This window comes from Clytia hemisphaerica, unplaced genomic scaffold (genome assembly GCF_902728285.1).
Source record: "Clytia hemisphaerica strain Z4C2 unplaced genomic scaffold, Clytia hemisphaerica genome assembly, whole genome shotgun sequence".
NCBI classification, from domain to species: domain Eukaryota; kingdom Metazoa; phylum Cnidaria; class Hydrozoa; order Leptothecata; family Clytiidae; genus Clytia; species Clytia hemisphaerica.
The window spans coordinates 322,922-337,313 of record NW_027104129.1 but is presented as its reverse complement, the minus strand read 5'-3'; the positions used below and the strand labels follow the sequence as shown (position 1 = coordinate 337,313).

General features: G+C 35.4%; 2 protein-coding genes and 1 long non-coding RNA gene across 3 annotated transcripts in view; 1 reads left to right on the top strand and 2 right to left on the bottom strand.

Moving 5' to 3' along the window:
* Window positions 1-13,458, bottom strand: part of LOC136813642 (uncharacterized) — a 319,208-nt gene extending 305,750 nt beyond the window's left edge. Inside the window, exon 1 of the long non-coding RNA XR_010847515.1 lies at window positions 13,377-13,458. This is a non-coding gene — a long non-coding RNA (uncharacterized lncRNA). The remainder of the gene's footprint in view (window positions 1-13,376) is intronic.
* LOC136813607 (chitin-binding domain protein cbd-1-like) lies at window positions 401-1,546 on the top strand. Its single transcript, XM_067070104.1, has 3 exons — window positions 401-434; window positions 655-912; window positions 1,242-1,546. Exons 1-3 carry the CDS (start codon window positions 401-403, stop codon window positions 1,421-1,423), a joined length of 474 nt encoding a protein of 157 aa, XP_066926205.1. The 3' UTR covers window positions 1,424-1,546.
* Window positions 1,930-2,760, bottom strand: LOC136813641 (inosine triphosphate pyrophosphatase-like). Its single transcript, XM_067070148.1, has one exon. It carries the CDS (start codon window positions 2,724-2,726, stop codon window positions 2,097-2,099), a length of 630 nt encoding a protein of 209 aa, XP_066926249.1. The 5' UTR covers window positions 2,727-2,760; the 3' UTR covers window positions 1,930-2,096.
* Window positions 13,459-14,392: the final 934 nt, after the last annotated feature.

Genomic DNA, 14,392 nt, shown 5'->3' with positions numbered 1-14,392 from the left:
ATTTTTCAATCAAGTACTGAGAGAAAGTTACAGAGGGAAGTTATACCTTACGTTTCTTAACTTAAGTAATAACCCTGGTGTTGACCAATTTAAATCGTGGTTTTCAATCAAACAGTCTGATTATCTAATTACTTAACTACGCTAAGGGTGTTTGGGGATTTAATCTAAGGTATTCAAATAATTAAGAAAATTTCAAACCCACTTTTTGAGGTCAGGAAGTAGTTTGTGCCAGGGACCAAAAACTAATTGCTTTTAATTCTACAACAATTCAAACAGGATGATTCAGCATTTGGAAAATCAGTATAAATAGAGCTGGAAAATATGTGGAAAATCATTCAGTGTTCTCACCAAGCAAGCAAACAAACAAAAAGTTTCTTGAAGAATCTACAAAGTTTCAATCATGAAGATCATCATTCTTGCTGTTCTTGTTGCAGGTAAATTTTAATATCATTTTGAATAAGTTTTGAATAAGCTTTCATTTTAACATATTGACCACTTTTTGAAAAGGTATGAAGCCGGATAATCATACTCTGAAAAATAAGCGTAAAAGGAAAAACAAGAACAAGTGAAAAAAATTAAATACTGACACATCTAATGCGTCAATTGTTAAATGTGTTAAAGCCAATAATTTGACTTTTTAATTTGTTTTTTCAGTTTGCAGTGCAGCAAAACCTCACCCCCATCAACCCTGCCCAGAATCCTTATGCGTATGGAGATCAGTTGGAGACATCTTTGCATACAACGAGCACAAACCATATTATTTTGTGACTTGCACAAACAGTGGTCCAGTATGCCGAAGATGTGCTGATGGTTTGGAATTCAACGAGAAAAACAAAGCTTGTGTTCGCTCATTCAAGAAATCATCCACAACAACAACTACCACAACAACTACAACCCAGTCCCCACCAGAATGTAAGTATCTCCCAGTGACAGTAACTTACAGTATTAACCTATCAAAATATTACAGTTCAAAAATATTTAAATCGTAATTTTTTTCATTAATTTCATGCATATACATTAAATCTTACAAATAAAGTCTTAAGTTTGTTTAAGCCTCTCTCCTTGTCTTGGAAAAGAATTTTGTTAAATCTCCCTAGGAAAACTATGAAATTTATTTCATATGGTTTCACTCTAAATAGCATTAAGTTAATTATGCTATTAGAAGAGTCAAAGAGAATGCAAAAAAGAAAATATTAACCTCCTGAATTTGTGACATTACCATCTAACTACTTCTTTAATAGGCAACGACTCTTTGTGCAAATGGGTTCCAAATGGTTCTTTATTCCGATTGGACAACAACAAACCACAATACTATGTTCAATGCAGCAATGGAATCGCTTCATGCCGTCAATGTCCACCTCACATGTATTTCAACAACAAATTTGATGTCTGTGTTCGACGCACTGTACCAAAAGATTGGTAAACATCCAACCCTAACCAATTGGCCGATATAAGGAGCGGGTCATTGAAACTTCTTCTTTTATCAACTTTTGTAAATTCATTTTGATAGTTTTTTTTATGTAGAATAAACATTATTGAGCATTAATACTCCTGCGTATTTTTTGTGTTCCTTAAAAAGAAATTACAGCTGTGATGCTCTCTAATTCGACGCTCTACTAATCGTTACGCTCCATTTTTCGATAATATTGAAAACCATTGAACCAACCATGTGTTTCCCTAAACGACGCTCTACTAAACGATATTCTCCCTTATTCGAGATGTAATTCTCCTTGAAAATCGAATTAGAGAGCTTCAAATGCATTATTGATGAAATGATTATTAATTACAAGATGTCGTAAAAGATAAGAAGTGGCAAGAGGCTCAAAAATATTGAAAATATCGTTAAAATTACAATTTTGGAAAATTCTCTTTGCTAAAAGCAATGAACTTAATACCTGAAAAACACAATAGGTATTCTAAAGCCTTTGTTCTGTTGAAAATGATAGAAATTTCAAAAACGCCAACTATATGGTTGATAGAGAAAAAGTTCATTAACCTTTTGATGTAATCAATCAAAATCTTTGCGTGTAATAAAAGAACATGAGATAAAAAATATAACATATGCATCCTAAGTGTTAAAAAGATAATCCTAAATTTCAATCCTCAGATTTTCGAGGTTTCTTTGCACCAGGTTCACCACCATCTTCATTCACTTTCTCTTTATCAGCGAAAAAACTTCGAAGTTTATCAAGAGAACGTCCTCGATGTGAAATTGAATTCTTAACATCCTTATCTAATTCCGCATACGTTTTGTCAAAACCATCTGGTAAAAAGCAAGGGTCCCAGCCGAAGGTCCTTGGTCCTCGCGGCTCTACTATTTGGCCATCAGTTTGCCCATGAAAGAGAATGATTTCATCTTCAGGATTTCCAGTTGAGTATGCAAATGTACATAATGCATAAGCTGTTTTATCATCGTACGCTGATAACATTTTATGTAAACCTTCAGGCTTTAGTTTATCTAAAAACCATTTAATATAAGGACCAGGAAGACCCTTCAGAGCATTAAAACATAAACAAGTGTCCTCACAAATGACCGGACCTTTAACTTCTTTTGCAGCAAGTCGACATTTTTCACGGCTAATGTCATCTGGTTCTCCTTGAAGTTCTGGCAGATCAATCTTTTGAGATACAATCTGGAATGGAAATGAATCACCAAGGATTTGGATGACTTCTTTCAATTTGTTTTCATTTCCAGTCACAAAAGTTAAAATCTTTTTGCCTGACATAACTTTTTATTTTTAATTTATTCTTTTTTTCTAGCTAAAAAATGAAAAATAATTTTATAAGAGTACAACATAGTGGCTTGACAATCGCATAGGTGGAAATCAAAATGAAAGTCAAAACTTTGTTATCGTTTTTCACCCCACCCCAATCTTCAGACAAAAAATTATCAAACAGAGATTCTTCGCATATCATGTGTGAACAGGATTGGTCTTACATTGTTTACCAAGTTATTGGTAAATTTTCACCACCACCACCACTGTAATTTATAAGTATACTTTCAGGGTTATTTTCAAATTGTTGTCATTTTTTGGCGTTCTTAAACTAGATTTTTTGTAATAAAACTTTTCCTATAAAAAAATGAAGTACTAAAAATTATTTTGCCTAAAAAATCAAGATGAACAAAACTACTAAAAATAAGATCAAAATCTTTGAAAATCTAAAAGATCTAAAATCTAAAAATCTAAAGTATTAAAATTAATCTCAATAAACTAATATAAAATTTTTTATCATTGTTCTTGTTATAAAATTGTAAAATTAATAAGTAAGAGCGTATACTAATATCAAGAATAAAAGCAAGAATACATAACGCGTATTTGAACTGGCTTGACGAAACCATATCACATAATCAACAAAACAAAAGCTTTAAAATGTCAGCACACTTAAAAGTAGGCAAGTAGGCAAAAGCTGTCCAAAAGATATATGTCTTTGCATCACTTTGATAAGAAAAAGTTACCTGGTGGGAAGAAAGCTGGTCATTTCCGTTGTTGGCGTTTAAATTTCTAAAAATCTAATTAATCATTTCCGTTGTTGGCGTTTAAATTTCTAAAAATCTAATTAAAATCATTGAGAAAAAAGAAACAACCATATCTTGGACTACATACATTCAAAAGAAAAAAATATTATATTATAATATATTGGACTCTTTCAATACATTGGCTGAAAGATAATTGTGAAAAGCTGCCGTGTCCATGGAATAAATTTACTGTGTATCAAGGTGTAGCTTCAAGGGTCAACATGAGTGTTCAGAAATGAAATCAAATAGTGAGGTCTGGTAGCAAATAAAAACGTAAGAATACTTCAGATGGTGATAAAAGCATGAATTTTGGCACAGATGATACTTAATGGGTCTAAAACTTAATTTTAAACAGTAACACCAAATTTTCCTACCTGGCCACCTGCCAGATGACGTCATCAGGTGGCTGGGCAAAAAATTAATTTTCTGAAGATATTCAAAATCTGATAGATTCAGCGGAAAGAGCATGAAATGCTGATGAAAATTGAGTTATAAAACATGCCTTGAAAATTTTCCAATCAAAAGTTATGGAGGTTGAAAGTTTTGTGATGACGTCGTCACAAGCCTTTCCAGACTCTGAAATGAACATGTATGCTTGGTAAAATATATAAAACAAAACTTTTATTATAGCTTTATTAAAGGTTAAGCTCCCATTAGAGGTATCACTTTTAGTTCTGTTTGTTTCGATGCGAGCTCGGAAGGATCAAAACAATCAATGGGGTACTTTTTCTTTGAAATAGAGCAAGAATTGAATATTCTTCTTGCAAACCCTTGGCAATTACGCATCATCAAGTCAAAATTACTGTTGAGTTCATCCTTTTGCCATAAGTTTTGAAAGAGCTGTAATAAAGAGAAATCGCTCTCCCGGTGTTTCCAGAGTTCAGGTTCAGATTTGTTTTTCAAAACATTTCTCTTTTTTCCTTGACAATAATCCTTAACGTATTCAAGCGTTTTACTGCGTTGTAGGACCAAATTCTCTGAATTCTTTTCAAGGGACCACCAATGTGTATTTGTTTCCATAACAACATAAGCATGATACATGATAACATGACTCCATTGGTTTTTAAATAAAGGAGTTGTATAAATCCAAACATGATTGATCTTTTCATCGGTTCTGATCAAATGTTTTAATGTAACTTGAAGTTTCTCATCCGTTATGTAGTAACCAGCAGTATCATCGCTCTTGCCAGATGCGTCTGAATCAAAGTAAAGTTTCCCACTCCATTTTCCACCTTTCTTGCCAGGAGAAACAGAACGAAAAGACGACATTTTTTCTACGAAAAAAGTATGTTCCTCTTGTAAGCACAGCAGTTCATAACATTAGGATGTGTTAGCAAAAAAACGCCAAAACTTACCCCCAGAGGGAGTACTAGGGTTGGCAGATAAGGGAATGTGCGAACGGGACCTCAGAAAACAAGGCCGGCTTCCACTTGCGCACACTGCGATCGCATCTTTTGGCTTCAATCCTTTTTGCTTAGAAAAAAGATCATAAAATTGCAGCGCATTCGAAAAAAAAGTTGATGACATTTCAAATTTTTTCAACAGTTACGTCAGATCTTTGCTTGAAAAAGTGAGCGTGCGCAAGTGGAGACCGGCCTTTAGAGAGACCAAATTCTCAATTAAAAAAGTGCCCCTTTAAGAGACTTTTTGGGAAAATTTTGTTCGATTTTTGAAAAATGTCTTACTCTTACCTTTCCTAACCCTGCTGGGAACTTACTAAAACTCACCACTTCACTTAAAGGAAGAAATTTTGGCGGGAATTTAATTTGGCGGATGGCGAAAAAAGTTTTTTCATAGGGAATTTAATTTGGCGGATGGACGAAAAAACTAAATTTGGCGGGAATTTAATTTGGCGGATGGCGGAAAAAGAAATTTTGGCGGGAACTTAATTTGGCGGATTTTAGTCAAATCTGCCAAATCCGCCAAATTTTCTTTCCGCCAAAATTTAATAATAATAATAATAATAATAATAATAATAATAACGATATATTTCACAGTATCTCCAAAGTTTTACAATTGGCTCTTCACCTGGAAATTGAGTATGATAAATATATATGTAGCGTATAAAAAATATGATGTTCATTAAAAATACTGAGACCGGTTGTAACTAGAGACTAGAAAGCTAAAAGTTGGTAAATCCAAGTACGTTCGATCAAATACCGTTGTAGAGTAATATGAGCTTGGCAAAAGTAGACTGAGTGAACGTAGTGCTAGTGGCTTGTGCAAGACCGGTGTAAAACCAAAGTTTGAATTTAGATTAAGCTATAAAATACTACAAAATTGATACAACTATTGATAACAACTAATAGAACTAATTCCTCCATGGACAGTAAAATAAAGTACGACCAGACCAGGACGCTAGGTAGGCTGTTAGATCTAGGAAATTTGTAGAGTAAATACGATTGACGAGGGATGTAAGAGTGACACAAGAGTATGACTTGGAATTGCAGAATGTCCAGGAGTAGTAAATATATAAAATATCATTAGAATAACTCAAAACTAATTAAAATCAAATAATTAAACAAATAGGGGATAGTTGCTCTAAAGAATAATGACCGGAGTGTAACTACTGCTACTGGCTACGGAATAGGGATAAGTTGATCAATACGATGGAAAATGACTAAGAGATACAAGGCGTTAAAGGATTTGGAGTTAGATGTGGCAACGTCCCAGCTAAAAACGATAAGCAATATAAAAAAAATACTAAATAATGAAATATTTATTAAAAGTGAGAAAGTATGTTGTTATATAGTATATTTCTTCCTTTAAGGTAGTATACAACTAATATAACTTTCAAATCAAAACAGAAATAAAAATTTTCTTCTTAAATTCCTAGTTTGGGGTAGCTAGTAAAGGAAGCCAGGAGATTCTAAAAGATTAAATAATAACAAGTGATACTTTTATGGACCTACCTGGTTATGCATTTAACACATATATAATTGATATCTACATAAGCGTGACCATTAAACAATCATTCAGAACACAAATAGTGACGATCTATTAAAATTAGTTGTTTGTTTCTTATAAAAAAACACGTTTAGAAACCAAAATTTCATGCTCTTGAAATATTCTTTCATATTCAAGACTTCGAGAGCAAAAACATCTCTCTTTTTAGCTGAAATTTACCCCAAAATTATTTTTCCAAGAATCGAGCTCCGTCACATTTGAGGGTTTATAGTTATGCACCTTTGTGCAAAAAATCATAAAGAATAAAAGAGCCAATCTCGAGAAAAGCTAATACCTAAGTAATTGATAGTGTGCTTATAAAAAAATATCGAATTTGGCCAGCTTTTCTATAAAAACAAGCCAAGCAACCAAAATTTCATGTCGAAACACACATATTCTTTAAAATTAAGCCCTCCTGAGCAAAAATCTCATTAAAAAATTGAGTAATTTGACTAAGAACATTGATGTATGCTTATTAATAGTGATTCTTATAGATAAACATGCGTTTCTTGAGCCAATAAAATTTTTTTGCGATGGTACCCTTTTCATGCAAAAAATCAGAAAAAATTAACGACCTAATTTTTCACAAAGTCCAAAAAACCCGTTTTTTAGCCGTTTTTTGGCCCAAATTTGGCCAAAAATTTTTTTTGTTGAAAATCGGGCTCCGTCACATTCGAGGGTTTATAGTTATGCATCTTTGCAAAAAATCAGAAAAAACTAACGAACCAATCATGAGGAAAGCTAATAACAAACGAACGAACGAACGAACGAACGAACGAACGAACGAACGAACGAACGAACGAACGAACGAACGAACGAAACGAACGAACGAACGAACGAACGAACGAACGAACGAACGAACGAACGAACGAACGAACGAACGAACGAACGAACGAACGAACGAACGAACGAACGAACGAACGAACGAACGAACGAACGAACGAACGAACGAAACGAACGAACGAACGAACGAACGAACGAACGAACGAACGAACGAACGAACGAACGAACGAACGAACGAACGAACGAACGAACGAACGAACGAACGAACGAACGAACGAACGAACGAACGAACGAACGAACGAACGAACGAACGAACGAACGAACGAACGAACGAACGAACGAACGAACGAACGAACGAACGAACGAACGAACGAACGAACGAACGAACGAACGAACGAACGAACGAACGAACGAACGAACGAACGAACGAACGAACGAACGAACGAACGAACGAACGAACGAACGAACGAACGAACGAACGAACGAACGAACGAACGAACGAACGAACGAACGAACGAACGAACGAACGAACGAACGAACGAACGAACGAACGAACGAACGAACGACGAAAACGAAACGAACGAACGAACGAACAAACGAACGACGAACGAAAACGAAAACGAAACGAACGAACGAACGAACGAACGAACGAACGAACGAACGAAAGAACGACCGAACGACAAAGAAACAGACGACCGCCACAAAAGTTTTTATAGTGGGGTGGTCCAAAAAACCAATACCGAATAAAATGTTTATCAAAATGAAAAAAAATAGAATTTCAAATATCATCGACTGGAGAGAAAGTACACTAGAATAGACCCCAAGAAGCATTTTTTTAGTACTTGTCTGTAAGGTAACAAAATTTAAAACCATAGCTTAGTTGAGATTAAAACTTTGAAACCATGCAAAGGTAGAACAGCTGGTTTAAAATAGGTAATACAATCTGTACCATTCCAAAACGCTTGACAGGGCATTACTTGTTTCCATTCCAGCTAAAAATAAACAGATTTCAGACCAGAAAAGTTTTTTGAGTCAGCCAGTAGTTTTGCTTAATTTTTAATTATACAGCTGAAGAAGTCTTTATACACTCTATTATTATAAGAATGTTGCTTTTCTATTTTATCATGGAAAATCATGTTAAAATATTCTTACGGTATTCTTAGGTCAGGATCCAAATTCCAACTAAATTTAACATATAATGACGTTTTTGGATTTTAGCCTTGCAATTTACAGTTAGGGATAGCACTCGAGCTACCATTATTACCAAAGATTAAAGAGACGATGCCTGAGATTCAGCACAGATTCAGAGAGAAGCTCTCGACAATTGCAACCAGATGGGAACTGTACGATTGGACTTATTGTACCGTATCCCTCATTACTGTTCCAAGATCCATGCTTTTCAATAAGACGTGCGCGATCGTGTTCGCGCTTAGTAAAACGCTCGTCAATCTCGTATGGCGAAAAATTGCGCGCGTCAATTATACTTTGATTCTATAGAAAAATATCTAAGGGTGTTTTGTACGAAATCTCGCACGCTAAAATTGGTTCACGTGCGCGATTTCGTAAAAATTTTGCATGCTTCGCACGCGTTGTCTTTGTTACATGAGTGATTCGTCGCTCTCCTACTTATTTGTTCCTGGAAAAGCCTGAGATATTGTTTTGGTATGTCTGTGTCCCTAGATAGAACATCAGGAAATGAGAGTCTTCTGCCCTGATGAATTGTGTTTGTGGGTCTCCAAAGAAGAAAAGAGGAAATTATCTCGTGCCCAGCACGATAGCAGTGTCCCCAAAATTGAATTCTCCGTTTTTTAAACTTTAGAAATTCTAGTAATATTTTCATAAATCTGAAGAAGTGTGGGATGGTTCTTCCACAAAAGATTTTTATTTTCAAGCAAGTGTGTGTATGTTCCGTCTAATCATTTTTCTTGCAGCTTTGAGAGTGTCCATGTCTCAGAACCATTTAGAAGAATCGGTTCAATTATGGTTTTGAATGTCTTGACTTTTAAACACTTATTTTGACGTCCAAATATAATGCAGTTTGTTAAAATTAATTACATGTTTGTTTTTACTTCATTTTCTTATACAAGGTGAGGAAACCATGACCAGACAAGTGAATTTGAGGCCTATGCATGTTTCCCTCTAGTGATGCAAGTTAGCTACCCGATTTCATGAGTATTACTATATACATCATAATATAACTTACTCCAAACAGTAAAAAATGGATAAATTATTTTGTTTCTAAGCAACAGCTGTCTATTAGAAAACAAGTAAATTAGATGTCACTATCATTAAAAAACTTATGCTGTAGTAATTAATTATTCAATATCAGACCGTTCTCCTAAATGACTGTACATAGATTGTCCTCACTCCTAGATAGGCCACCCACCAAGAATCAACTTCCTTTTTATTTTATCATCTGCAATAGACTACAACCAGACAATCTCAATCGAACAGAATCGACGATCGAACCAGTCGAGCCAAATCGAACGCAATCAACCGATTGAAATTCGATTGTCAAACGCAATCAAATCTCAATCGAACGTAAAAATTCTGGTTCGATTGAGATCGTCTGGTAGCATAGCATCAGCCTCCCCCCTTATTTTTTGGAGGGGCTAAGAAATATTTTGGCCTTTAAAGAGCCTGGGAGCTAAAATTACCAAAATATTTGGGGGGAGCTAGATTGTTGGGGGGAGCCTAGATGATCTGACTGAGACTCTGGGGGCTGTTCAGCGGATTTCAAAAGATCTCTTATCTTACTATTAAATCAAATATAAAAAGCAAAAGATTTGTAAACGTAAATATTAATACAAGTAAAATTTAGTTTTCATTTATCAGTCTTACTGTACTCGCATATATAGGGGACCTAGCAAAAGGAAATTTTTTGGGGGGAGCTAGAAACCTGGCTGAAGCTATGGGTAGTCAGCTTAGTGACCTGGTGATGGTGGCTCGAAATTTGATTACCCGTAATACTTCCGGTCTTTTGAATTTGACATAAAGCATCGTGAGCACTGATCTCTAACCACTCTGAAAAGAATATGATGTCTGTACCCGAAATCGAACGCAAAGGAATCCTAATCGAACATCAATCGAACGCAATCGAATATCAATCGAATCTGAAAATTGCGGTAATATTAGATTTAGATTCTACTGCGTTCGACAATCGAATTTCAATCGGTCAATTGCGCTCGATTTGGTTCGACTGGTTCGATCGTCGATTCCGTTCGATTGAGATTGTCTGGCTACAATAGACATAAACATGTACCCAAAACATTTTCGGGTCAGGCTATCTTATGCCGCCAGAGTATTGATGGCTAGCTCTAAAACTCTAAAACAGCATTTAGTAACATGAAAACCAGATAATGATTCTTCAATGGTAATCAAAACTATAAAGTGCACTCACAAACATCAATTTTGTCAGATCTAGCATAATTAATAACCGCACTGTCATCATCGACAAAACATTCACATTCCAACAACTTCCATCGAAATGATCTGTCACATCTAAGTCTACCAATTTGAGCTGGAAATTATCTGCTCTGTATTACAGAAAGAAAACTCTAATACTCAAGCTAATAATACTTTATAGGGCGTTGCACAGGAAGATTCGCAGCATTATCGCGTGCTCTTTTGGAAGAATGTTAACTGTGCCTATTTGAAGAAAACTCATTTATAGGTAGTACCCTGAGATTGGGTAACTTGCATCAGTGGAGGCTAACATGCATAGCCCTCAAATAAAAGACTTGGCTGGTCATTAAAGTACAACTACGCAGCTCCGCTCGCAGCTTTACTTTATCATTTTTGTTTTGATTTAATTTTGTATTTTAATGACCAGCCAGGTCTTTCATTTAAGGGCTATGCATGTTGCCTCCACTGATGCAAGTTACCCAATCTCACGGTAAGCTTTACTTGCATCCACTGCAGTGTGGAGTAATTATTAGTTTGCCTAAAGGAGTATATACCTTTTCGTTTTGCTTTATCCCAGACGTAATTAATCGAACCAATCGAACGGTATTTTTAATCGAACTTTGTCGAACTTAATCATACTTTGTTGGGCAATTAATGTTCGACTAAGTTTGGTTGTCGAACTTTAATCGAATACTCACAAATTTCTCAAAATACAAAGTTCGATTAAGTTTGATTACTGAAATCGAACTTAAACGAACTTTTTTTAAAGAGACCTCGACAGTTCGATTAGTTCGATTACATTGTCAAGTTTAATCGAACAAAAATTTGAGAGAACCCGAGCAACTGAAGGCCGCTCCACTTGCGCTTAATTCGATCGCACTTTTTGCCGGCCTTTGACGACACTTTGAGGAACTTTGAAGCACCCCAGCTGGTACAGGCGTGTACCCTCACATCCCCTCTCACCAGTGGGCACGGATCAAACTCCCCTGAACCCCGGCTGGGACCCCCAGGTACCGTCCACGGTAGTACCCAAAGGAGGTCATTTTTTGTTGTCGAACTTTTTCGAGCGGAGTTTTTTGTCAAATTTGTCGAACTTTTTCGAACGGAGTTTTTTGTCGGTTGGTTAGAAACGCAGGAGACAGGACCCAGGAGGCAGGACACAGGACGCAGGTCAGTGCTGACAGGTCAGCTTTAATTGCTGTAAAAGACAAAGAAAATGTTTGAAAAACACTTGTGATCGTTAGAAATATCATTCTGAATGTATTTTATTGGTCTTGAACCTTTTTTAAGGTCAAAATCTATCCACATGCTTGCCTTGTATAACACGGACCTGACCTGTAATACTTGTATTATACATTACACATAAGTCACGCATGTTAATAGCAGTTACCTTTTCAATGTCATTGGCATGTTACATATGTTATACAAAATACATATGTGTTAAAAATATTGATCTCATCTTTAAACAGCCCCTGACAGGAAAATAGCTATTTCACAATCGCTATATCATATCTCATTATATCTCCTGCACCACCTTGGGTATGATAACAAAAATTGACTAAATAGCTTCAAAGGTTTGTATTTTATTAATATAATATCAATATTTTTATTCCCTATCTCGTATTTTTGATGAAAATAGTGTAACTCTAACATAACACCTCTCTTGGAGCATTTAAATGTTTTCAAAATAGCGTCATCATTTACATAATAGTCAGGTAGAATTGCATAACTACCCAGACAAAAATGGTGTAGAGATGAAATTTTGCACAATATAAGGTCCAGGAACATGTCAGGAATCACCAAAAAAAAACCCACCCCCACGAAGATGGAAACACCCTCAAATCCATGATGGCGGACATGGTACTTTTTTCTACAATTAATCAAGGGGGGACCCTTGATAACTGATTTTTAATGTTTTTTTTTTTTGTTTTTTTTTATTCTTTATTTTAAGTTGGGTGGTATCTAGAAAATTACAAGTAAGTTTCTAATCAAATCCAACTGTCATAAAAACATTAAAAATATATATATTGAAAAAAAAAAAAGAACTGAGAAAAAAAAAAAAACTATGTCTAATTTTTACAAGTGCAGATAGGTAAGACATTTTTTAGAGCATTTTTAAAGGAATCTAAATTTTCAAGCGACTTAATAGAGGATGGTAGTTTGTTCCAGGTTGAAACTGCTCTAAAGTCAAATGTGTTAACACCAAATGCACTATTGTATTTTTTATATAGAGGAAGAGAAAGAGTATGACCAGAACGAAGCTTATAGCGTGACTGCAATGCCGTGAATATGCCATGCATGATACGTGGTCCAAGGCCATGTGTAGATTTAAATACTTCCATGAGGAGAAGTTTTAGGTTTCGTGTATGAATACTCACCGCATTACAGTCAGTTAATAAGTCGTCATATTCCGAGATGGTTTTGTTTTTCAAAGCACATAGTGCTCTGTGGTGGCATTTCTCAATAAGGCTGCTACCCCCTTTACCGCAAAACATCCAGACTAATGGGCAATAGTTAAATGGTGAGAGAATATAGGAGTTTATAAGAAGTTTTGCTTGATCTTCTGATAAAAAATGTCTCACCCTTCTCAGTGCCCTTAGTTTTTTGGTTCTCAAATGTCAAAAATAACTAGACAGGCAGTTAGTCACACTAGGAAATCTAGCTTTCAGAAAAAACAACATCAGTCATCTACAGGATACATTTCAACAACAAGGATGAGAGTTACCTCAATCAAGTTCGCAAGACAATATTAATTAAAACTTGAAAGTTGGAAACAAAATAAAACGTGCAGCAGCCAAAATCTCCAAAATCAACCAACCAATATTTGTCATTCAATTCCCGAGACAGCGCTTCGATTTTTAAGGCCTTGTTTATACGCTAAAGTAAAAACAATTACGCATATGTAAATGGGTCATTGTTTGAGGTCCGGCAGTGCGCGGATCTAGGTGGGTTTCGCCTCCCCCGTAGATCTTTTTCTTGGTAAGTTGATCTTCAAATTAGTTTTCAAGGTTGGCTTGGCTCAAATTTTATCATCTATGGCTCAAATTTTAGGCAATTTCTCAAAGTTTTTGAAAATGTTAATTTCATTAAAAAGCGCCAGGTTATTTTTAGGGGGGGATGTTATTTTGCAAAAATGGCATAAATTCTTAGCCCATTTGTCAAAAGCTGCCTTTGAGTATAAAACGAAGAAAAAATTATGTTAAAACCCTGTGGTACCCTTTTCAAGGTTGCCACGGGCAGGGTGCCACCGTGGCTCCGCCAGCAAAATCGAAATTTCAAAAATTTTCAAAACATAGTGAAGTGACCCCTCATTTGAAAGGTATTTTCATGCTGGTTAAGAAAATCAATATAATGAGGTTGAATAACACTGTCACGAAAAGTAATTTCCAACAGTTGGCAAAATTTTGAGGATTTTGCTAAAAACGCAATTTTTTGATCGTTTTTCTTAAGTTAGTTCTTGTGAGAGTGTCTTTCACCCTTACAATATTGATTTTCTTAATCAGCATGAAAATACCTTTCAAATGAGGGGTCACTTCGCTATGTTTTAAAAATTTTTGAAATTTCGATTTTGCTGGCGGAGCGGCGGTGGCACCCTACCCGTGGCAGCCTTGAAAAAAGTTCCACAGGGTTTTTACATGAATTTTTCTTCTTTTTATACCCAATGGCAACTTTTGACAAATGGGCTTAAAAAATTAGTCCTAACATCCCCCCCTATTATTTTTTCATGAATCCCTTTAGAAG